General features: G+C 49.5%; 1 protein-coding gene across 1 annotated transcript in view; it reads right to left on the reverse strand.

Moving 5' to 3' along the window:
- Positions 1-23,113, reverse strand: part of LOC121272206 (disks large homolog 4-like) — a 447,756-nt gene extending 424,643 nt beyond the window's left edge. Inside the window, exon 1 of the mRNA XM_041178732.1 lies at positions 23,082-23,113. Coding sequence (XP_041034666.1) covers positions 23,082-23,111 — 30 coding nt within the window. The 5' untranslated portion in view covers positions 23,112-23,113. The remainder of the gene's footprint in view (positions 1-23,081) is intronic.
- Positions 23,114-26,906: the final 3,793 nt, after the last annotated feature.

Consider the following 26,906-nt stretch of genomic DNA (forward strand, 5'->3'; position numbering starts at 1 on the left):
CCCCACACTGTGACGGGACGCGGGTCTGTGTCTGTGATTTCCCCACACGGTGACGGGACGCGGGTCTGTGTCTGTGATTCCCCCACACGGTGACGGGTCTGTGTCTGTGTCTGTGATTCCCCCAAACAGTGACGGGACGCGGGTCTGTGTCTGTGATTCCCCCACACGGTGATGGGACGCGGGTCTGTGTCGGTGACTCCCCCACACGGTGACGGGACGCGGGTCTGTGTCTTTGATTACCCCACACGGTGACGGGACGCGGGTCTGTGTCTGTGATACCCCCACACGGTGACGGGACGCGGGTCAGTATCTGTGATTCCCCCACACGGTGACAGGACGCGGGTCTGTGTCTGTGATTCCCCCACACGGTGACGGGACGCGTGTCTGTGTCTGTGATGCCCCCACACGGTGACGGGACGCGGGTCTGCGTCTGTTATTCCCACACATGGTGACAGGATGCGGGTCTGTGTCTGTGATTCCCCCACACGGTGACGGGACGCGGGTCTGTGATTCCCCCACACGATGACGGGACGTGGGTCTGTGTCTGTGATTCCCCCAGATGGTGACAGGACTCGGGTCTGTGTCGGTGATTCCCCCACACGCTGATGTGACGCAGGTCTGTGATTCCCCCACACGGTGACGGGATGCGGGTCTGTGTCTGTGATTCCCCGACATGGTGACGGGACGCGGGTCTGTGTCTGTGATTCCCCCAAACGGTGACGGGACGCGTGTCTCTGTCTGTGATTCCCCCACACGGTGACGGGACGCGGTTCTGTATCTGTGATTCCCCCACACGGTGACAGGACGCGGGCCTGTGTCTGTGATTCCCCCACACGGTGAAGGGACGCGGGTCTGTGTCTGTGATTCCCCCACACGGTGACGGGACGCGGATCTGTGTCTGTGATTCCCCCACACGGTGACGTGACGCGGGTCTGTGTCTGTGATTCTCCCACACGGTGACGGGACGCGGGTCTGTGATTCCCCCACACGGTGACGGGACGCGGGTCTGTGTCTGTGATTACCCCACACGGTGATGGGACGCGGGTCTGTGTCGGTGACTCCCCCACACGGTGACGGGACGCGGGTCTGTGTCATTGATTACCCCACACGGTGACGGGACGCGGGTCTGTGTGTGTGATACCCCCACACGGTGACGGGACGCGGGTCAGTATCTGTGATTCCCCCACACGGTGACAGGACGCGGGTCTGTGTCTGTGATTCCCCCACACGGTGACGGGACGCGTGTCTGTGTCTGTGATGCCCCCACACGGTGACGGGACGCGGGTCTGCGTCTGTTATTCCCACACATGGTGACAGGATGCGGGTCTGTGTCTGTGATTCCCCCACACGGTGACGGGACGCGGGTCTGTGATTCCCCCACACGGTGACGGGACGTGGGTCTGTGTCTGTGATTCCCGCAGATGGTGACAGGATGTGGGTCTGTGTCTGTGATTCCCACACACGGTGACGGGACGCGGGTTTGTGTCTGTGATTCCCCCACACGGTGACGGGACGCGGGTCTGTGTCTGTGATTCCCCCACGCGGTGACAGGACGCGGGTCTGTGTCTGTGAATCCCCCACATGGTGACAGGACGCGGGTCTGTCTCTGTGATTCCCCCACACGGTGACGGGACGCGGGTCTGTGTCTGTGATTCCCCCACACGGTGACAGGACGCGGGTCTGTGTCTGTGATTCCCCCAAACGGTGACGGGACGCGGGTCTGTTTCTGTGATTCCCCCACACGGTGACAGGACGCGGGTCTGTGTCTGTGATTCCCCCACACGGTGACGGGACGCGGGTCTGTGATTCCCCCACACGGTGACGGGGCGCGGGACTGTTTCTGTGAATCCCCCACACTGTGACGGGACGCGGGTCTGTGTCTGTGATTCCCCCATACGGTGACGGGACGCGGGTCTGTGTCTGTGATTCCCCCACACGGTGACGGGTCTGTGTCTGTGTCTGTGATTCCCCCAAACAGTGACGGGACGCGGGTCTCTGTCTGTGATTCCCCCACACGGTGACGGGACACGGTTCTGTGTCTGTGATTCCCCCACACGGTGACGGGATGCGGGTCTGTGTCTGTGATTCCCCCACACGGTGACGGGACACGGGTCTGTGTCTGTGATTCCCCCACACGGTGATGGGACACGGGTCTGTGTCTGTGATTCCCCCACACGGTGACGGGACGCGGCTCTGTGTCTGTGATTCCCCCACACGGTGACGGGACTCGTGTCTGTGTCTGTGATTGCCCCACACGGTGACGGGACGCGGGTCTTTGTCTGTGATTCCCCCACACGGTGACGGACCGTGGGTCTGTGTCTGAGATTCCCCCACACGGTGACGGGACGCGGGTCTGTGTCTGTGATTCCCCCACACGGTGACGGGACGCGGGTCTGTGTCTGTGATTCCCCCACACGGTGACGGGACGCGATTCTGTGTCTGTGATTCCCCCACAAGGTAACGGGACGCGTGTCTCTGTCTGTGATTCCCCCACACGGTGACGGGACGCGGTTCTGTATCTGTGATTCCCCCACACGGTGACAGGACGCGGGTCTGTGTCTATGATTCCCCCGCACGGTGATGGGACGCGGGTCTGTGTCGGTGACTCCCCCACACGGTGACGGGACGCGGGTCTGTGTCTGTGATTCCCCCACACGGTGACCGGACGCGGGTCTGTATCTGTGATTCCCCCACACGGTGACAGGACGCGGGTCTGTGTCTGTGATTCCCCCACACGGTGACGGGACGCGGGTCTGTGTCTGTGATGCCACCACACGGTGACGGGACGCGGGTCCGTGTCTGTTATTTCCACACATGGTGACAGGATGCGGGTCTGTGTCTGTGATTCCCCCACACGGTGATGGGACGCGGGTCTGTGATTCCCCCACACGGTGACGGTACGTGGGTCTGTGTCTGTGATTCCCCCAGATGGTGACAGGACGCGGGTCTGTGTCTGTGATTCCCACACACGGTGACGGGACGCGGGTTTGTGTCTGTGATTCCCCCACACGGTGACGGGACGCGGGTCTGTGTTTGTGATTCCCCCACACGGTGACAGGACGTGGGTCTGTGTCTGTGATTCCCCCACATGGTGACAGGACGCTGGTCTGTGTCTGTGATTCCCCCACACGGTGACGGGACGCGGGTCTGTGTCTGTGATTCCCCCACATGGTGACAGGACGCGGGTCTGTGTCTGTGATTCCCCCAAACGGTGACGGGACGCGGGTCTGTGTCTGTGATTCACCCACACGGTGACAGGACGCGGGTCTGTGTCTGTGATTCCCCCACACGGTGACAGGACGCGGGTCTGTGTCTGTGATTCCCCCACACGGTGACGGGACGCGGGTCTGTGATTCCCCCACACGGAGACGGGGCGCGGGTCTGTTTCTGAGAATCCCCCACACTGTGACGGGACGCGGGTCTGTGTCTGTGATTGCCCCACACGGTGACGGGACGCGGGTCTGTGTCTGTGATTCCCCCACACGGTGACGGGTCTGTGTCTGTGTCTGTGATTCCCCCAAACAGTGACGGGACGCGGGTCTGTGTCTGTGATTCCCCCACACGGTGACAGGACGTGTGTCTGTGTCTGTGATTCCCCCACACTGTGACGGGACGCGGGTCTGTGTCTGTGATTCCCCCACACGGTGACGGGACGTGGGTCTGTGTCTGTAATTCCCCCACACCGTGATGGGACGCGGGTCTGTGTCTGTGATTCCCCCACACGGTGACAGGACGCAGGTCCGTGTCTGTGATTCCCCCACACGGTGACGGGACTCGGGTCTGTGTCGGTGATTCCCCCACACGGTGATGTGACGCAGGTCTGTGATTCCCCCACACGGTGACGGGACGCGGGTCTGTGTCTGTGATTCCCCGACATGGTGACGGGACGCGGGTCTGTGTCTGTGATTCCCCCACACGGTGACGGGACGCAGGTCTGTGTCTGTGATTCCCCCACACGGTGACGGGACACGGTTCTGTGTCTGTGATTCCCCCACACGGTGACGGGACGCGTGTCTCTGTCTGTGATTCCCCTACACGGTGATGGGACGCGGGTCGGTGTCGGTGACTCCCCCACACGGTGACGGGACGCGGGTCTGTGTCTGTGATTCCCCCACACGGTGATGGGACGCGGGTCTGTGTCGGTGACTCCCCCACACGGTGACGGGACTCGGGTCTGTGTCTGTGATTCCCCCACACGGTGACGGGACGCGGGTCTGTGTCTGTGATTCCCCCAAACGGTGACGGGACGCGTGTCTGTGTCTGTGATTCCCCCACATGGTGACAGGACGCGGGTCTGTGTCTGTGATTCCCCCACACGGTGACGGGACGCTGGTCTGTGTCTGTGATTCCCCCACACGGTGACAGGACGCGTGTCTGTGTCTGTGATTCCCCCACACGGTGACAGGACGCGGGTCTGTGTCTGTGATTCCCCCACACGGTAACAGGACGCGGGTCTGTGTCTGTGATTCCCCCACACGGTGATGGGACGCGGGTCTGTGTCTGTGATTCCCCCACACGGTGACAGGACGCGGGTCTGTGTCTGTGATTCCCCCACACGGTGACGGGACTCGGGTCTGTGTCTGTGATTCCCCCACACGGTGACGGGACTCGGGTCTGTGTCTGTGATTCCCCCACATGGTGACGGGACGCGGGTCTGTGTCTGTTATTACCCCACACAGTGACGGGATGCGTGTCTGTGTCTGTGATTCCCCCACACGGTGACGGGACGCGGTTCTGTGTCTGTGATTCCCCCACACGGTAACGGGACGCGTGTCTGTGTCTGTGATTCCCCCACACGTTGACGGGACGTGGGTCTTTGTCTGTGATTCCCCCACACGGTGACGGGTCTATGTCTGTGATTCCCCCACACGGTGACGGGACGCGAGTCTGTGATTCCCCCACACGGTGACGGGACGCGGGTCTGTGTCTGTGATTCCCCCACACGGTGACGGGGCGCGGTTCTGTGTTTGTGATTCCCCCACACGGTAACGGGACGTGTGTCTGTGTCTGTGATTCCCCCACACGGTGACAGGACGCAGGTCTGTATCTGTGATTCCCCCACACGGTGACAGGACGCGGGTCTGTGTCTGTGATTCCCCCACACGGTGACAGGACGCGAATCTGTGTCTGTGATTCCCCCACACGGTGACGGGTCTGGGTCTGTGATTCCCCCACACGGTGACGGGACGCGGGTCTGTGTTTTTGATTCCCCCACACGGTGACGGGTCTGTGTCTGTGATTCCCCCACATGGTGACGGGACGCGGGTCTGTGTCTGTGATTCCCCCACACGGTGACGGGTCTGTGTCTGTGATTCCCCCACATGGTGACGGGACGCGGGTCTGTGATTCCCCCACACGGTGACGGGACGCAGGTCTGTGTTTGTGATTCCCCCACACGGTGACGGGACGCGGGTCTGTGTCTGCGATTCCCCCACACGGTGACGGGTCGCGGATCTGTGTCTGTGATTCCTCCACACACTGACGCACGGTTGCCAAGTGAAACAACTTCCTCGTCGCAAGAGAAGGAAAATCGCCAGCAGTTCTTTTGTAATTGTCTCTTTCAGTAGCTGGGTGGAAGCTGTGATAACTGTCCCTCCTGATGATAGTCATCCTGTTATTGGACAGCAGGGTAAGACATAGAGTCTGCACTGACTTCTGCCTTAAACTTCAAACTCAGTCTATCACATTATTGTGGGATTAATCACAACTGCTCTTTCAAAGAGCCAGCCCAGGTACAAAGGGCTGAATGGCCTCTTTCTGTGCAGTAAGCTTCCATGAAATGACTGCAGTTGCCTGTTAAATTTAATTGAAAAGCAGCCATATTCTAAAGCAGCTCTTTTCATTGATTAATGATTGGTTGAGGGAGGCTAATCAATTGTGTGGACACAGCTCTCTTTTGGATATATTTAAAAAACCAAACTCCGCAATAATCTATACATTCAATTACAACGATGCACAATGTAGGTATCAGCCATGGCTTACTGCATAGCACTCTCAGAAAGAAGGTTGTGGGTTCCAGTCCCACTCCGGACACTTTGGACACACAATCCAAGTAGAGACATCCAGTGCACTACCAAGGGAGGGTCAGTGCTGAGGGAGCGCCAGATTGTCAGAGGGTCACTACCGAGGGGGCCCCGCACTGTCGGAGGGTCAGTACTGAGGGAGCGCCACACTGTCAGAGGGTCAGTACTGAGGGAGTGCCGCACTGTCGGAGGTTCAGTACTGAGGGAGTGCCGCACTATCGGAGGGTCAGTACTGAGGGAGTGCTGCACTATCAGAGGGTCAGTACTGAGGGAGTGCTGCACTGTTGGATGATCAGTACTGAGGGAGCGCCACACTATCAGAGGGTCAGTACTGAGGGAGCGCCGCACTGTCGGGGGTTCAGTGCTGAGGGAGTGCTGCACTGTCGGAGGGTCAGTACTGAGGGAGCGCCGCACTGTTGGGGGGTCAGTGCTGACGGAGTGCTGCACTGTCGGAGGGTCAGTACTGAGGGAGTGCTGCACTGTTGGATGATCAGTACTGATGGAGTGCTGCACTGTCAGAGGGTCAGTACTGAGGGAGTGCTGCACTGTCAGAGGGTCAGTACTAAGGGAGCGTTGCACTCAGTGGGTCAGTACTGAGGGAGTACTACTCTGTTGGAAGTGTCATCTTTTGGATGGAACATTAAAATCAAGGATGTGCTTGCCTTCTCTGATGATTGTACAAGGTGTATTGGCATTATTTTGAAGAGCAGGAGAGTTATCCCCAGTGTCCTGCCTAATATTTATCCCTCAATCAACATCATTTCTTTCTAGAAGATAGAATAGAAAAGTATGGAAATTTCATTAAACTCATATCGGACCTTAGTATGTTAAACCTAGAGTACAGTGTGCAGTTCTGATATGGGGTATCATCAGAAATGTGTGGGCATACATATTAGGAGTGGATCAACAGGTTGGTCTCCTTTCTCTTGAGAAAAGGCAGAGGGATGACCTAATAGAGGTCTATAAAATTATGAAAAGCATTAGTAGAGTAGATACAGAGAGAGTGTATGGGGAGGCCATCAATATTAGATATCCACCAAGAAATCCAATGGGAAATTCAGAAGAAATTTCTGTGGTGACTGGTGAGAATGTGGAACTCTCTACCATGGGGAGTGGTTGAGGTGAATGGTGCAGGTACATTTAAGGAGAAGCTGGATAAACACATGAGGGAGAAAGGAATATAGGGTCACCATGATTGATTTAGATGAGGAAAGATGGGAGGAGGCTCGAGGGGAGCATAAACGCCAGCACAGACTCGTTGGGCTGAATGGCCTGTTTCTGTGTCATATACCTGATGTGATCCTATGTAAACGTCACAAACCAAGATTGCATTGCTGTTTGTGGAAGCTTGCTCCGCGCAAATTGGCTGCCACATTTCCTACATGACACGGTGACTAGGCCTCATAGGAACATAGGGGCAGGACAGGAGTCCGTCATTCAGCCTGTCGAGCCTGCTCCAACATTCAAACAGATCATGGCTGATCATCCACCTCCACACCATTTTCCCCAATATCCCCATATCCCTCCATAGCATTAGTGTTGTTACATCCGGGATGGGAGCAGTGCACTGTCTGTCTCTAGTTCCACTATTCCACAGGTCACAGCAAATGATTTCTCCAGCTCGCTGTACGGCCAAATATGTGCTTTACCTCTGCATCTCAGAATGACCGCTCAATGCCCAGGTTTCTCCAATAAACAACAAAATGATTAGTTTATTATAAAAAACAGAGTTGTCAGGTAGAAAGGCAAAGCTTATTAACATAGAGTATGAAATACAAAAATATAATAATTACTCTTTCTAAATACCCTAACTCGTTCTCTCTCAACACACGCACACACAGGTCCCCAAAAAAATAATAAAACAAAATAGAAGAATTCTGCCATAGGTTCAAGGGAAAAGGATAGATGGTGGAGTCCTTGAAATGATATCCGGGTTTTATAGCTGGTCTCTCAGCGCTGGTCCGTGTAACAATCGATGACTCTCGCACTACTTTTCAGGCGGACTTCGAGGAAAACTTGCAGGCAGTCAATTTCAGGACGTAGGGCAATTTCCATTCGCCTTTTGCTTTGGACTGGGTCTGGAGATCCAGGAGCTGCTGTCTTCTTTACCCAAGCAGTTGATCCTTCTTGTTTTCACCCCAGGAGCAAAACCAGCCGACCAGCTTTACAAACATTGTTTTCCAGGCACGGTTTTTTTTCAAAGCCATAAACCATCATGTGACCCTTTTATAAACAGTCCACCGGGGTCAAGAGGTTTCCATCTCCTGTAAAATTCTGTCTTTTCCAGGAACAGCAGCCACCAGAGTCCTTGCATTAATCCTTTAAGGGACAGTGTCTTTGAAAAAACACAAATTCTCCCAGAATGTTCTTGCTCCTTGAAGATGAACCATTTTCTGTGATTAAAGCTTTAATGACAGTAACTAGAGATCTATTGATTTCTGGCTTGAACCTACTCAGTGATTGAGGTTCCGCAGCCTTCTGGAGGTAGAGAATTCAAAGGTACTTCATTGGCTGTAATACTCTTTGAGACATCCTGAGGTCGTAAAAGGTGCCATCCAAATGCAATTCTGCCTTTATTCCAAAAGAAGTACTGCTAAACATCCAACTGTGACAGTTAGAGAAATTCTATAGAAAGGCGCCTTTAACTGAGGCAACCTCTCTCAACCTAAAAGCTCTGCCTCCCTTGTAATGCTTTGTGTGCAATTCAGTTTTATTAAAACATCTGATCTATTCACAGTAGAACAGCTCATTTCCAATTCCTCCTTCTCTGCCTGCTTGAGATGCAAATTGAAGCTGGTGAAGAAAGATAAACTGAGCCAAAATTCTAGCTCCTAATTTCTGTCTAATAATCCCTCCTGAAAGATGTATGCTGGTCGAGGGCAGGATTGGACTGGCGTGCGATGCACCCCATGCTCGAACAGCTTGCTCAGGCACACCCGCAGGGTCAGGAATTCTGCAGCACAGGTTTCAATCAGCCCATGGGCCCAGGCCTCTCTCTCTGAGAGGGAGCCCTGCCCTCAGTCCCATTCACCTGCCCTATCCTCTTTGGCCCACAGAGAATGATCATTTGGAGAGGGTCAGCGACACCCCACCCCAACAATCGGCAGCGTCTCCTGGAGAGCAGTGGGGGTTGAAAAGAAGAGGGAAGGATTCCTGTCTGCAGATCGCCACAATCTGAAAGGTCTACGCTCACCGCTGACCTACAGTGCTGTCTCAAGCTCAGGATTGGAGGGCCGTGTGGCTGGTGGAGATTATAGAGAGGGGGAGGGTGAGGCCATCAAGGAGAAATTTAAACAAATCGAAGTGTTGCCAAAACAGCAGCCAACAGCAAAACTGTAAGGGAGCAAATAAGCTCAAAGCAACAAAGACACTCTCTTACCAGACCTCTTTCCAACTTTTCCCCCAGACTATAAAGTTCATCGCTCTTCTCCCTACAGTCCAAAGGCTTTCAAAACCCGACCTTGGTGTCTTAAAATCACTAATCCCATCTTTATTCCCTCTCTTTTCCGGTATGTCACTGGGTAGCACTCTCCCCTGAGTCAGAAGGCCGTAGGTTCAAGACCTGGGGGAGGCGGTGGCATAGTATTCCAGAGACCCAGGCTGACGCTCTGGGGACCCGAGTTTGAATCCACCCATAGCAGATGGTGAAATTTGAGTTCAAGAAAAATTTGCAGTGACAAGTCTGATGATGAAACCATTGCCGATTGTCGTAAAAGCCCATCACTAACGTCCTTTAGTAGAAGGGAATTTACTTGTGACTCCAGACCCACAGCAATGCGGTTGACTCATAAATGCCCTCTGATTAGGGATGGGCAATAGATACTGGCCTAGCCAGTAACGCCCCCATCCCATGAATGAATTAAAACAAAACCCCACTCCAGTGGCTCAAAATCCAGTGCAGCACCAAGGGAGTGCTGCATTACTGGAGGAGCCATCTTTCGAAGAAGACATTAAACCGAGGTCCTGGCTGTGATCTCAGGTCTCATGGCGTGATTTTGAAGAAGAGCAAGAGAATTCTCCCCAGTATCCTGGCCTTCAACTAACATCACTAATAAACAGTAAAAATCACACACATTTGCTTCTACAACAGAGAACTCTGAACTTAATTAGCTTTTGGGACTGTCAGACATTCAGAGGTTGTGAAAGAAGATACAGGAAAACAAAATTCTTTTTCTCAAACTCCCAATGTCTGTATTTGTCCTTCAGCTGTGTTTGCTAACCCAAAATTGACCCCCCCAGCAAGCTCTCAAAGAGGGAGACAATGATTTCACAGAGAAAGCAGCAAGTCAAACAACCATTTCTGGAACATACAGCGTATTCAGTTGCTCAAGTGTGTTTTCAAGGAATTACTCTAATAAAATCAGAAATATTTCCACTGAAGCAGAGACAGTTGTGAACAATCAGGGCAGTCTGCATTGGTGGAGAAACTGGAAACTTGGTCATTTTTCGATTGCACGCAATTCTGATCAGGTCGCCACACCTGAAGTGATAACTTGTGCCTGCTCTGCAGAAATGCTGCCCATCTCCCTGACCCTCTGAGGCACTCTCCATCTAAACATCCAAACATAAACAGGACCTGATGGAATGTGAGGATCCCTGAGTAAATACTGACCACAGTCAGCAGGGGCCCTCTGTAAAAACTGACAGTCTTGGGGACCCCCTGTAAATACAGACACAGTCCCGGAGACCCCCTGTAAATACAGGCACATTCCTGGGGGACCTGTAAATACAGACACAGTTCCGGGGGGCCCTATAAATACAGGCACAGTCCCAGGGACCTCCTGTTAATACAGGCACAGTCCCAGGGACCTCCTGTAAATACAGGCACAGTCCCAGGGACCTCATATAAATATAGGCATAATCCCAGGGACCTCCTGTAAATACAGGCACTGTCCCGGGGACCCCCTGTAAATACAGACACAGTCTTGGGGGCCCTGTAAATACAGGCACAGTCCCAGGGCCCCCCAATAAGTACAGACACAGTCCCGGGGGCCCTGTAAATACAGGCACAGTCCCGGTGACACCTTATAAAAACAGACACAGTCCCGGGGACCCCCTATAAATACAGACACAGTCCCAGGGACCCCCTATAAATACAGACACAGTCCCGGGGACCCCCTATAAATACAGACACAGTCCCGGGGATCCCCTATAAAAACAGACACAGTCCCGGGGACCCCCTATAAATACAGGCACAGTTCCGGGGACCCCCTATAAATACAGACACAGTCCCGTGGACACCCTATAAATACAGGCACAGTCCCGGGGACCCCCTATAAATACAGCCACAGTCCCGGGGACCCCTATAAATACAGGCACGGTCCCGGGGACCCCCTATAAATACAGACACGGTCCCGGGGACCCCCTATAAATACAGACACGGTCCCGGGGACCCCCTATAAATACAGACACAGTCCCGGGGACCCCTTATAAACACAGGCACAGTCCTGGGGACCCCCTGTAAATACAGACACACTCCCCAGGGACATCCCCCTGTAAATACTGACACGCTCCCCGTGGAACCCCATAAAATACAGACAGACTCCCCAGGAGACACCCTGTAAATACATACACACTCCGTGGGGAACCCCATAAAATACTGACACACTCCCCAGGGGACACCCTGTAAATACATACACACACCCAGAGACCCCCTGTAAATACTGACACATTCCCCGGACCCCCTTGTAAATACAGGCACACTCCCAGGGACCCCTTAAATATTGGGGCAGTGCTGCACTGTCAGAGCCTCAGTACAGAGGGAGCACTGCGTTGTTGGAGGTCAGTTCTGAGTGAGTGCCGCAATAGTTGTAGGGACAGTACTGAAGGAGCGGCAAACCATTGGAGAGGCAGTACTGAGGGAGCACTGCACTGTCAGGTGACACATTAAACCAAGCAACCATTAAACCATCTGCCCTCTCAGGAGAACGGCTAAGTTCCCATGGCCACAGTTCCAAAGAGCAGAAGAGTTCTCCCCAGTAAACATTGGCCAATTATCACCTCTTAACCAAAATCAGTGAGAAAACAGATTATTTGGTCACTATTACATAGCTTTTTGTGAGAGCTTGCTGTCTGCAAATTGGCTGCTTAAATTACAGCAGTAAATTCTTTCTTGCTGGATAGAGATTTTGAGACAACCAGAAGTTGTTAAAGGGGCTAAAGAAACGCAAATACTTCTTCAGTTAGTTGTGCACCATGAGCTGCCACACACATTATATAGCACAGAAACAGGCCAGTCAGTTCAACCGGTCCATGCTAGTATAAAAAAACCACCTGCTGTAAAAGCTCAGCAAGTCTGGCAGCAACTGTGGAGAGAGAAACAGAGTTAACGTTTCGAGTCCATATGACTCCTCTTCTTCGTCATATTGGACTCAAAACATTAACTCTGTTTCTCTCTCCACAGTTGCTGCCAGACTTGCTAAGTTTTTACAGCATTTTCTGTTTTTATTTCAGATTTCCAGCATCCACAGTATTTTACTTTTTATTATGTTGCTCCGTGCTGGTGTTTCTGCTCCACACCAGTTTCCTCCCATCCCCTCCTCATCTCACCCCATCAGCATATCCTTCTAGTCCTTTCTCCCACATGTGTTTATCCAGCTTCCCCTTAAATGTCTCTACACGATTCACCTCAACCTCTCCCTGTGGGAGTAAGTTCCACGTTCTTCCCACTCTCTGGGTAAAGAGGTTTCTCCTGAATTCCTGATTGAATTTATTAGCGACAATCATATATTTCTGGCCTCTAGTTCTGGTCTCCCCCACAGGTGGGAACATCTCTATGTCCATCCCATCAAACCCTTTCCTAATTTTAAATACCTCTAGTAGGCCAGCCTTCTCTATACAGAGAGCCAAGTAACAAGAAAGTACAGTTGTTTGCTGGTAGGCCACTTCTATAATCTATTACCCCTAAAAGGAAAGCCAATAAACAGGATTTCTTTGTATGTCAGGACATCAAATCAAATTACAATATCAATGATGGTGAGCAAAAGGCCATTCAGCCCATCCTTTGTTACTTACTGAGATTACAGTCTGGAGCCCTCTATTGTAATTTTCTACACCCTCGACTGAGTTCTTAACAACCTCCTTTGCCAAAGAACCTGCCGTCACTTTAAAACTCTCAGTTTGCAAGAAGCAGACGTGGAGAGGAGACGGTGTGCATGTGCAGTGGTTGCCATGGAGACACGCACGAGTCCTCAAGTACTGGGCATTATTAGCCTTGAGGTGAGGTGATGTGTGCAAGCTACAGAGAGAGCACAAGTCATATGGTATCCGACCGTTTCGTGACTTATTCCGGTTACGCCTTCACTTCACTCCTCTGAAGACTATTTCCATGTCAGCAAAATCTGATCAAAAAGACCAATGTAACGTTGGCCATTACCTCAAGGGAGCTGGTGTGAAAAGGGGAGGAAGTGATGCTTCAGTGGTACAGAGCCTTGGCCAGACCCCACTGGGAGTAACCAGGTTCAGACCACCTTAGGAAGGAAATATTGCCCTTGGAGGAGATGCAGCACAGATTCACCAAAATGATCCCAGGGTTTAGAGCATTTCATTATGAGAGCAAGGGTTGCATAGACAAAGCTTGCATTCCCTTGAACATAGAAGACTGAGGGGGTGATCTCCTCAGCTGGAGCAATGTGTCCAATCCTGGGCACCATACTTAAGGAAGGATATGAAGGCTTTGGGAAGGGTGCAGAATAGATTTACGAGAAGGGTTCTGGGGTTGCGAGACTTCAGTTACAAGGATAGATTGGAGAAGCTGGGCCTGTTTTCCTTGGAGAAGGGAAGGCTGAGAGGAGATTAGATATAGGTATTCAAAATCATGAGGGATCTGGACAAAGTAGATAGAGAGAAACTGTCCCCATTGGCGGGAGGGATCTAGAACCAAAGGCTGTAGATTTAAAGCGTTTGCCAAATAAAAACAGAGGTGACAAGAGGAAAACCTTTTTCATGCAGCGAGTGGTTAGGCTCTGGAATGCGCTGCCTGTGAGTGTGATGGAGGCAGATTCAATCGTGGCTTTCAAAAGGGAATTGGATAATCAAATAAATTCACAGGGCAATGGGGAAAGTCAGGGAGTGGGACCAGCTTAACTGCTCTTGCAAAGAGCCGGCAGTGAAAACGATGGGCCCAATGACTTCCTGCACTCTGATTCCATTCTGTAGGTGTTAATGAGGATTCGATAGGGAAAAATTATTTCCACTGGTGGGGGCAGTCCAGAACCAGAAGGAATAATGTTAAAGTTCGAGCCAGGCCGTTCAGGGGTGATGTCAGGAAGCATTTCTTCACACAAAAGGGAGCGGAAATCTGGAACACACTCTCCCCGAAAAAAGCTGTTGCATCTGGTTTGTGTTTGTGGGGGGGGGGGGGCGGTAAACAAAAGTGTCAAAACTGAGGTCCATAGATTTTTGTTGGGTCAGGATATCGAGGGATATGGAGCAATGGTCGGATAATAGAGTTCTGATACAGATCAGCCAAGGTCTAATCGAATGGCAGAACAGGTTCAAGAGGCTGACTGGCCTCCTCTTGTTCTGACATTTCCATAGGTCACATAAACAAGTCAGGATCCAAAATTACCGTTGTTTTCTGGCTTCAACCTGTATTATTTCTCCTCCAGTCAGGATTTAATCTGGCCTCAACAAGATTTTCAGCTATACTGAGCCCTGCTCAGACCACACCTGGAGTTACTGAGAGCTGTTCTAGGCATCACACCTTAGAATAGATATATTGGTCCTGGAGGGAGAGCAATGTAGCTCTACCAGAATGATATCTGGACTCCACAGGTTAAATTACAAGGAGAGATTACACAAAGCTGTTCTGAAGAATTGGACTCAAAACATTAACTCTGTTTCTCTCTCCACAGATGCTGCCAGACCTGCTGAGTTTTTCCAGCACTTTCTGTTCTTATTATACAAACTTGGGTCTGTATTCCCTGGAATTTAGAAGGTTAAGGGGTGATTTGATCAAAGTTTTGAAGGTTTTAAGGAGAACAGGTAGGGTCAATGGGGAGGAACTATTGCCGCTGGTTGGGGAGCCTAGGACTAGAGGGCAGAGTCTTAAAAATGAGAGGTGGACCTTTCAGGGGTGAATTGAGGAAACACTTCCACACACAAAGGCTGGCAGAAATTTGGAACTGTCTTGTGCAAACAGCAATTGATGCTGGATTCATTGTAAATTTTAAATTGGAGATTTTGTTAACCAAAGGTATTAAGGGATATGAGGCAATGATGGGCATGTGGGGTTGGGTCACAGGATCAGTCAATGAACGGAGGAAACAGGCTCAAGGAGATAAACGGCTTACTCCTGTTCATATCTTCCTCTCAGTCATCATCTTTCAACAGGGAACATCCCAAATTCCTCCAGTCTTCCCTCGGAAACCTATCCTTTCACTGCTAGGAGTTAGCCTTGAGGCTCATGTTACCCTAGCAGACTCTGGAGTGCCGCTCTGCACTTCAGTGGCCAGAGTCTGGCACCGTACTTGACCTGTGACCTGGCCAGAGTGAGTCACAGAATCACAGAACCTTTACAGTGCAGAAGGAGGCCATTTGGCCCATTGAGTCTGCACTGGCTCTCTGAAAGAGCATTCTATCTAGTCCTGCTCTCTTTCCTTATTCCCATAACCCTGCATATTCATTCTTTTCATTTGGCACTCCAATTCCCTTTGGAATTCCTCAATCGAAACTGCCTCCACCCTCTTAGGAAGTTCGTTCCAGACTCCAACCACCTTCTGGGTGAAAAACATTTTCCTCATTTTTACTCCTTTTGCCCATTACTTTGAATCTGTGACCTCTAGTTCCTGATGCTTCCTGGAGTGGGAACAGTTTCTCACTATTTACCCAGTCCATACCCCTCAGGATGTTGAATACCTCTATCAAGTCTCCTCTCAGCCTTCTTTTCTCCAAGGAACCTCTCCAATCTATCCTCATAGTTACAGTTCTTCATCCTTGGAGTCATTCTTATGAATTTCCTTTGAACACTTGCCAATGTCTTCACATCGCTCCTCAAGTACGGCACCCAGTACTGGATACAGTACTCTAGATGAGGCCTAACTAGTGTCATAAACAAGTTCAACATTAACTCCTTACTCTTGTGCTCAATGCCCCTATTAATAAAATCTCGGATGCCATATGCTCTATTAAATGCTGTCTTGAAAAGTCCCTGCCATCTTCAATGAATTATGTACATATACACCGAGGTCCCTCTGTTCTTGCACCTCCTTTAGAGTTTCTCCCTTTATTTTATACAGTCTCTCCGTATTCTTCCTGCCAAAATGAATCACCTCACACTTCTCTGCATTGAACTTCATCTTCCACTTGACTGCCATAATCCACCAATATGCCAATGTCCTTTTAAAGTTCAAGACTATCCTCATCACAGTCGACAATGTTTCCAATCTTCATATCATCTGCAAATTTTGAAATCATGCCCTGAGTACTGCAGTCTAGTCATTAATATATATCAGGAAGAGCAAAAGTCCCAACACTGGCCCCTAGGGAACTCCATGACAAACCTTCCCCCAATCTGAAAAACATCCATTAACCACTACTCTTTGTTTCCTGTCACTCAGCCAATTTGTTATTCAAAGGCCTACTTTCCCTTTTATTCCATGAGCTAGAATTTTGCTCACAAGTCTGTTGTGTGACACTGTGTTAAATGTCTTTGAAAATCCATATACACCACATCAACAGCATTGCCCCTATCAGCCTTCTCTGTTACTTCCTCAAAAGACTCCAGCAAGTTAGTAAAACATGATTTTCTCTTAATAAATCCATGCTGGCTTTCCTTAGTTGTTCTGCACTTCTCTAAGTGACTATTGATTTTGTCCCGAACTAGAAGTTTCCCTACCACTGAAATCAAACTGGCTGGTCTGTAGTAGCCAGCTTTATTCCTGCACCCTTTTTGAACAAGGGCGTAGCATTCTCAATTCTCCAGTCCTCTGGCACCACCCCTGTGTCTAAGGAGGACTTGAAGGTTATCACCAGGTGCTTCTGCAATTTCTACTCTCATTTCCCTCAAGACCCTTGGATGAATCTTATCTGGTCCTGGTGTCTTATCTGTTTTAAGTAAAGATAGCCTTTCTGAAACCTCCTCCTTCTCCATTGTAAACGCTTTCAGTGTACCACTTATCTCCTTTCTCACCTCAGTCTGGGTAGCATCTTCTTCTTTCGTAAAGACAGATGCAAAGTACTCGTTTAATACCTCCGCTATTTCCCCTGCCTCCAAGTCCCTTTTTTTTTATCCCTACTTGGTCCTACTCTTTCATTTACTGCCCTTTTATTATTTATATGCTTATAGAAGACATTGGGATTCCCTTTTATCTTAGCTGCCGGTTTCTTTTCATGCTCTCTCCTTGCTTTTCTTATTAGTTTTTTCACTAAATTTCGTCTATATTCAGCCTGATTCTCCATTGTATTTTCTACCTGACATCTGCTGTACGCACTCTTCTTCCTTTTCATCTTCACCTCTACCTTCCTCATCATCTGGGGCAATCTGGATTTATTTGTCCTACCTTTTCCCTTCAAGGTAATATCTTGACATTGCCTGCAATACTGTGATATCGTTCAGCCAACGCCTTTGATTCCAACTCACACGACTCAAGATGCATTCTCTTCCCCTAATTAATTATCCCTGCTCTGGGTTGCTCCTTGTCCTTTTCCATGGCCAACCTAAACTTTATGATACAATGGTCACTGTCTCTCCAATGCTTTCCCACTGATATCTGATCCACCTTAGTCAACTCAATCCCCAGAACCAGGTCTAACAGCGCCTGCCCTCTTGCTGGGCTGGAAACATACTGCTGCAGAAAATTATCTTGAACACATTCCAGAAACTCTCGCTCCTCTTGTCCCTTTGCGCTATTCCTATCCCAGTCTACTATATATTGGAAAAAAGTCTGCTTTGACTGTCCAAGTAGCTGCACTGGTGCGACTTAGGTATCATGGCTCAGCTGGTAACACACTTGCCTCTAAGTCAAAAGGTTGTGGGTTCGAACCCCACTCCATAATCGCAGCTGACACACCAAGTGCCATCTTACTGAGGGAGAGCTGCATTGTGGGGGGACGTCAAGCTGAGGACCCACCTGCTTTCTCAAGGGGGCTAAAAAGAGTCCAAGGCCACTAACCGAAGAGGAGCAGGGATGTTCATCCCCAGTGTCCTGGGGCCTATGTTTATCCATTGACCAACATCAAAAAGAATGGGATTATCTGCTGCACATCACATATGTGGGAGCTAGCTGCGCACGAATGGGCAGTCGCATTACAACACTGACTACACTTCAAAAAAGTATTTCATTGGCTGTAGGTGCTTTGGGACAACCCGAGGTGATGAAAGGCTTTATTAGCCTTCAGTTGGCGTGTAGAGATTATGACACAGAAATATGTGCAGTGTCAGTCAGGAGCAAGCCTTGGTTGGTACATACCATTTCAAACAGAGAGCAAGTCTCAGAAACAGAAGCCTCAACTCATCTGGAACTTACTCCCTCTCCCCTGCTCCCACTTTTCTGACCAGGAAGTCAATCTGAAGTCTTGCTTCTCAATGAAACCTGATCAGGCCTCAACTACAGAACTAACTGCTCGCTACCCCGACACCTCCGAGATATGGCATGTCAACCCACCAGATTTGTCTCCAGGATATTGCTGAGACCAAAAGGCCAGGAGAGAATTCAGAGCGAGGGTACTGAACAAACATGTGTGACTTCTTCATTTTATTGTAAAATTTTCCTTTCTTAATAATACTTTCTTCTTATCGTGTCCACGGACAGTCTATACATGGCCTAGCCAGAATAGCAATTTTACAGATGGGGAGGAGAAAAGGCTAGTTCACTCTCAAGTAAAATTCATCCTAATGGGTAATGGTGCCTTTACATGGAATTATAGCTCTCCGCAGGTTGGAGTCATACCCAGCACAAAGGAAGATGGTTGTGGTTATTGGAGGTCAGTCATCTCAGCTCCAGGACATCACTGCAGGAGTTCCTCAGGGTAGTGCCCTCGGCCCAACCATCTTCAGCTGCTTCATCAATGACCTTCCTTCCATCATAAGGTCAGAAGTGGCGATGTTCGCTGATGATTGCACAATGTTCAGCATGATTCGCAACTCTTCAGATACTGAAGCAGTCCATGTCTAAATTCAACAGGACCTGGATAATATTCAGGCTTGGGCTGACAAATGGTAAGTAACATTCATGCCACACAAGTGCTGGGCAGTGACCATCTCCAATAAGAGAGAATCTAACCATCTCCTTTGACATTCAAGCCCCCACTATCATCATCTTGAGGATTACCATTGACCGGAAACTGAACTGGACTAGCTATATAAATATAGTCACTACGAGAACAGGTCAGAGGCTGGGAATTCTGCGGTGAGTAACTCACCTCCTGACTCCCCAAAGTCTGTCCACCATCTACAAGGTACAAGTCAGGAGTGTGATGGAATACACTCCACTTGCCTGGATGAGTGCAGCTCCCACAACACTCAAGAAGCTTGACATCATCCAGGACAAAGCAGCTTACTTGACTGACATCCCAACCACCACCTTCAACATTCACTCCCTCCATCACTGATGCACAGTGGCAGCAGTGTACATCATCTATAAAATGCACTGCAGCAACTCACCAAGGCCCCTTCAACAGCACCTTCCAAGCCCGCAGCCTCCAACATCCAAAAGGACAAGGGCAGCAGACACATGGGAACACCACCACCTGGCAGTTCCCCATCAAGCCACTCACCATCCTGAACTGGAAATATATCGCCGTTCCTTCACTGTCGCTGGGTCAATTAGGAATGGGCAATAAATGCTGACCTAGCCAGCGATGCTCACATCCCATGAATGATTACATTTTTACAAAATTACATTGAGTGTGGAGCACAGAAACAGCTTATTCGATCTAACTAGTCCATGCTGTATAGGCAGCACACTTTAGGAAGGACGTGAAGGGATTGGGGAATGTGCAGAAAAGATTCACGAGACTGGTACCATGGATGAGAGACTTCAGTCACTTGGATAGATTGGAGAAGCTGGGACTGTTCTCCTTGGGGATGAAAAGATTAAGAGGAGATTTGATAAAGGAGTTCAAAATCATGACGGGTTTGGACAGAGTAGTTAGAGAGAAACTGGCAGAAGGGTCGAGAACCAGAGGGTACAGATTTAAAGTGATGGTAAAAGAGGCAAGAGTGACACGAGGAAAAACATTTTTTCACGCAGCGAGTAGTTAGGATCTGGAATGCACCTTCTGAGAGTGTGGTAGAGGCAGGGTCAATTGAGTGGTTAGGATCTGGAATGCACCTTCTGAGTGTGTGGTGGAGCCAGTTTCAATCGAGGCATTCAAAAAGGAATTGGATAATTATCTAAAGAGGAAACAGTTGCATAGCCACAGGGACAAGGCTGGAGAGTGTGACTAGGTGAATGGCTCTTGCAGAGAGCCAGCACAGACACAATGGGTTGAATGGCCTCCTGCTGTGCAGTAGTCACTCTATGATTCTAAGATCTTCCTCCCACCCTTCTCTCGCCTCTGAATCACAAGGTTCTGGGTTCAAGTCCCACTCCAGGGCTTGAGCAGAAAAATCAAATACTGATGAAGTGCTGTGCTATTGGAGGTGCCATCTTTTGGAGGATCGGTTAAACTGAGGCCCATCTGCCTGTTCGAGGTTGTAAAAAATACCATCATGCTATTTTGAAGAAGAGAAAGGGAGTTACTCCCCAGTGTCCTGGAGCTAATATTTATCCCACAATCAACATCACTAAGTCAGATGATCTGGGTCATTATCACATTGCTAGTTGTGAGAGCTTGCTGTGAGCAGATTGGCCAATGCGTTTCCAACATTACAACAGTAACCACATTTCCAAAAGTACTTAATTGACTGTAAAGCATAGTCCAATGGACATGAACAGCACTATGTAAATGCAATTATTTTACTTCCCCCCCCCCCCACCCCCCCATGTGTTTATCCAGCTATCAGCTACACAATTCACCTCAGCTGCTCCCTGAGGGAGTGAGTTCCACATTCTCCCCACTCTCTGGGTGAAGAAGTTTCTCCTGAATTCCCCATTGGATTTATTAGTGACTGTCTTCTGTTGACCCTAGTCGTGGTCTCATCCACAAATGGAAACAGCTTTTCTACATCTACTCTACCAAATCCTTTCATTTAAAGATTTCCATCAGGTCACCCCTTAGCCTCCCCCTTTCTAGAGAGAGGAGCCCCGGCCTGTTCAATCTTTCCTGATAGATATAACCTCTCAGTTCTGAGACTGTGCATGGCTGTTCGCTTCCCAACTGGCTGTAGGGAAGTAGTGACACAAGGAAGATGAACCAATGGTAGACTGTGAGTTGGGTTGGGGGTGAGGATAAAGGTGGGTGATCCACCAGGGATTTGCCCGATCGCAGTGTACAATTCCTGCATAGGGCATTGCCAAGATTTGGAAACGCACTGCCCACCCTCCATGATCAACAGCGTCTGGTGAGTAAACTCGCGCTGCGAGGGCTGCATGTGACAGGAGGCAGAGTTACCAAGCGCAATCCCAACACTCAAAACACCCGTCAAAATCACACCTGACAACAACAGAACATGACATAGGAAGTCACCATAAACCATCAACCCTGCGGGAATTTCCACAACTCTTCCCAATAACCACCCACCCACCAGCAAACACAACAGCCCCCAACATGTTACTCGCAGTTGGCTTCTAAAGCCATAAGTGATCCCCACCAGCCAACTCCACATTGACAGCTTAAGGTGTCTTCTTGTCAAAATGCCTTAAGAAATGCAACCACCACTCCGCACCGTCCCACTCCCGCCCCCTCCAACAACAACCCTCCATTCCTTTGGTTCCAATGAGCATCAGCTCCAACCCATACCCAATCCCCCACCCTTTCCCCCTCCCACAAACCATCAACCTCTCAGTCACAAACAACATTGTGACCATGACAGCACCAACTGGATTTCCAAACTTCAGTTCCATGCTACACAGTGACCCAGTGACAACATGACAGAGGGAGGGGAGGAGCAGGTGAGAGGGTGGGAGGAATAAGGGAGAGGCGAGAGGGGACCAGCAGTCAAAAAGCTGTGACCTGTTCAAACGCACTTGCCCTGACCCATAGCAAACTGACACTGCCAGGGATCAGAAACTGCCCAAATAAGGATACGGGGTAAGGGGTGGAAGGGAGGGGGAGGTGGGATTAATTAGTCAAGAGACAATGTACTATCTGAATTCTTTAGGATTAGAATGACAGCAGTTCAAATTCCAGATTAGAAGAATTTAAATGTGTTTTTTGCCGAGTTACATTCTGAGAAAAGCATTGTGTTTCTCGGCTGCACATTCACAACCTCTCAACACACACTCTTGTAAGGCTCTTTGTTAATTCTGACACACAGAAAATATACACCAGCTAACACACACAAAAGGAGGTGCCTGCTCCCTTCCCAGGCCAACCTTTCAAGTAATTCCATCAAATTAACTGCTAAATTATTAATTTTCTTCCTCGCTCTCTCTCTCACTCCGTAAATTTATCAAGCAAAACTGCCTCCCCTCCCAAATCTATTTCCACACATTCGCCACACACACACACACACACACACACACACCATTTCTTCCTGACTGGATTTGTCCCCTCTTTCCGTTAAATAGCCAGGCACAAAAATCAGAGGACAGCTGGATATGCTGAACCGGTTTTACAGAGGGGTAGGGGAGGGTGGGAGGAGATTGGAAGAATAAATAATAAAAAGGCACCTAAGGAGTTAGGAGGCCTCAAGAGGAGCCTGCAGAGTCGCATGAAAACCGGAGACTGTGAGAATGAACTGTGATAGATGAGTGATCCATCGCTGGCTTCTCACAGACCAGCCTCAGCATCCCTAACGGATCACACATGCCGGAGGGAAGCAGGACACACACGCAAACACACACGCACACACACACACACAGGCACACACACACAGGCACACACACAGCGAGAGAGAGAGAGAGACAGACAAAAAAAGCCTTCAAAGGAGGAAAAACAATAAAAAATGTTCTACGTTTCAGCAACTTGTGGAATTTTGCAAGCGACGGAAATCGAGAATAAAAGATCCCTTACCTTCGTGGTGACTATACACAGACAATCCATTCTCTAAAACGAAACAGGTGGCTGTGCCTTCGAAAAGGGGATTTCGTGCATCGGAAACTGTGGGATTTGGGGGCATGCAGGCAAGAGGTGAGGGATCGCCAGTGTTGAGCGCGTGTGTGTATGTATGTGAAAGAGAGTGTGTGTGTCAGTGTGTGACAGTGTGTGTGTGTGAGAAAAGGACGTGTGGGAGTGAACAAGAGGGGGACGGTTCATTTATTAAAAATATTAGAGAGAGATCTCTTTTCGTTTCAACTGGGGAACGGAACCCTCTTGGTTTCTGCGAGCGGAAGGTGAATTTGTTCATTAATGACTAGAAAAGAGGGGGAGGATGAGGAGGAGGTGGAGGCGGAGTGTGTGTGTGTATGTGTGAGTGTGCGTGTGTGTATGTGTGTGCGTGTGTGTATGTGTGTATGTGTGAGGGTGTGTGTGTGTGTGTGTGTGTGTGTGTGTATGTGTGTGTGTGAGTGTAAGCTTGTGTGAGGATTTGATATGAAAGAGGAATGAAAAAAGAGAGAGGGGAGAGAGGGGGAGGGAGAAAAAGGAGGAGCAGGAGGGAAAGGAAGATTACCCACGGTGTGTGTATGTGTGTGTCTCTCTCTCTCTCTCGCTCTCTCTCTCTCCTGGCCCAAAGAGGCTGGATCGAAATCTAATTATCATTACAACAGCTTTGCTCAGTCACTTAAAGGGAGGAGGCTGCTGCTCTCAAGGGACGGGAAGAGCAGCCAAAGTGAAGAGCAGATCAGGTAGACACACGGTAAGGGAGGTAGTATGCTTCTCAATTTAAAATGCTTCCCACTTTCCCCCATTCCCACTTCTCCTGACTCTCCCACAAGAAATATAGTTATCTAATTGTAAATTATGTCAAAACTCTCAAATCCGTTCCAACTCCAGTGACCCCTTTCTTCTCTGCCGTGTCCGACCCACAGTGCCATGGCTTCCACCGCAGTTAGGGCAAGGAGGCAGGACCCCAATCCAATGCCACCTGGAACGGGGATTGAACCCCGTGCCATTGGCACCAATCTGATCCACACCGGCTGTCCAGCCAACTGAGCCACCAACCACAAGAAAGGAGTCTGAGATGCTGTGGCAACATACACTTTTACATGCATGTTGTAGTCTGGAGCTAAGAATAGTGATGGTAGAGACTCCAATTTTCTTTCCATCACCTGCCTGAACAGGAATCTCTCCCCCTCTTACTGCCTGTCATTGGCATGTGTTGAAGGGATTTATGAGTTAATACTCAACCTATTTGGCCGCATCATGAACAGACCTTTCTTGGGCCAGCAAGTTCTGGGATAGGATTTGAACCTGGAACTTCAGGCGCAGAGGTAGCTACCACTACCCACCTCACCACAAGACCCCTTTAATGGGATTTAATTATTTCAAAACACAAAGCATCGGAAATGTTGGTAAAAGAGCCAGTTTCCATTCCCTCCTGAAATTGCTGACGCTTGCCATCCTCCTTCATACTTTTCAACCACGGATCACGTCTCACCCCCACCCCTCGCACAACATTTAACTCAAACTTCAAGGTCCTGAGACCCACTGGGGTATGATTCCCACAGGCACTGGCTGCCCAACTGCTATTCTGGCCAACAATTGGAGCAGGCAAGCAATTCACTGATTTGTCAAGGCCAATTGCAGCTTCTGCCATAAAGACTGAGGTCAACTGACTCAACAACAACTTACGTTTATAAAGCATCTTTAACATAGTAAATCTCCCAAGGCACACCACAGCAGACACTACCAAAGGTAGACACCGAGTCACACAAGGAGATACTCGGACAGATGACCAATAGCTGGGTCAAAGAGGTAGGTTTTAAGGAGCAGCTTAAAGGGGGCAAGAGTGAGAGACAGAGAGTGAGAGTAAGTGTGTGAGGCAGAGAGAGAGAGAGAGAGATGGGAAGGGACAGGAGGGGAGGGAGAGACAGAGAGACGGCAGGGAGAATGTGGGAGGGATTGAGAGGGGGGAGAGAGGAGGGGAGGCAGGCACAGTTTAAAATGAATTGGAAGGTCTGCTAGGTTGAAGAAAGGCACACAGCAACAACTTATATTTATATAACTTATATTTATAAATCAGACCTGCCCAAGTCTTTGGGATAAGACTCATAGACGTTTACAGCACAGAAGGAGGCCATTCAGCCCATCGTGGTCACACTGATCAACAAAGATCTGACTACACTAAAACCCATTTTCCAGTACTTGGCCCATAGCCCTGGAGGCTATGGCAACACAAGTGAATAGCTAAATATTTCTTAAATGTTACGAGAGTTTCTGAATCAACCACCCTTTCAGGCAGTGAGTTCCAGACTCCCACCACCCTCTGGGTGAAAAAATTTCTCAACTCCCCTCTTAGCCTTCTACCTCTTACCTTAAATCTATGCCCCCTGGTTATTGACCCCTCTACTAATGGAAAAGTGTCTTCCTATCCACTCTATCTATGCCCCTCATAATCTTACTCACCTCTATCAGGTCCCATCTCAACCTTCACTGCTACAAGAAAAACAATCTCTACACCCTGTCCAGTGAAATCATATCCTTCCTATAATGTGGTGACCGGAACTGCACGCAATACCCCAGTTGTGGCCTAACCAGCATTTTATACAGTTCCAGCATAACCTCCCTGCTTTTGTATTCTATGCCTCGGCTAATAAAGGCAAGTTCTTACATGTCTTCTTAACCACCTTATATACCTACCCTGCTACCTTCAGGGATCTGTGGATGTGCATACCAAGGTCCCTCTGATCTTCAGTACTTTCCAGGGTCCTACCATTCATAGTGCAATCCCTTGCCTTGTTAGCCCTCCCCAAGTACATTACCTCACACTTTTCCGGGTTGAATTCCATTCACCTCTGCTCTGCCCACCTGACTAGTCCATTGATGTCCTCCTGCAATTTATGGCTATCCTCCTCACTATTTACCACCCTACCAATTTTCTTGTTATCCACAAACTTCTTGATCATACCCCCTATATTTCCATCCAAATCACACCACAAACAGCAAGGGTCCCAGCACCAAGCCCTACAGAACCCCACTGGAAACAGACTTCCAGTCACAGAAACATCCCTCTACCATCACCCTCTGCTTCCTGCCTCTCAGCCAGTTTTGGATCCAACGTGCCACTTTGCCTTGGATCCCATGGGCTCTTACTTTCTTGACCATTCTGCCATGAGGACAAGTCTGTTTGCCCTCTCTGGTGGACATAAAAGATCCCAATGACCACAATTTTAAAGAACAGCAACAGAGTTCATCCCAATGTCCTCGGAACAATATTTATGCCTCAACCAAGATCATTTTTCTCCCAGTGTTTAAACTTAACATGCCTTTACAGGGGGTGTCACAGACGCTGGAGTGACTCCTGATTCTACTAACAACCTAACTTCAAGCCATTTGGAACTTCAGAAATATCTTTTCCCAAAGTCTTTTTTTGTTTGCTCATCAAGATAACATATTGGTGCACAGCTTAGTAATAAAATAATGTTCCACTTTTTCCATTCACGTCCCCATCAAACACTCCCAGGACAGGTACAGCACGGGGTTAGATACAGAGTAAAGCTCCCTCTACACTGTCCCCATCAAACACTCCCAGGACAGGTACAGCATGGGGTTAGATACAGAGTAAATCTCAGTCTACACTGTCCCCATCAAACACTCCCAGGACAGGTACAGCACAGGGTTAGATACAGAGTAAAACTCCCTCTACACTTTCCCCATCAAACACTCCCAGGACAGATACAGCACGGGGTTAGATACAGAGTAAAGCTCCCTCTACACTGTCCCCATCAAACACTCCCA

This window comes from Carcharodon carcharias, chromosome 33 (genome assembly GCF_017639515.1).
Source record: "Carcharodon carcharias isolate sCarCar2 chromosome 33, sCarCar2.pri, whole genome shotgun sequence".
Classification (NCBI taxonomy): domain Eukaryota; kingdom Metazoa; phylum Chordata; class Chondrichthyes; order Lamniformes; family Lamnidae; genus Carcharodon; species Carcharodon carcharias.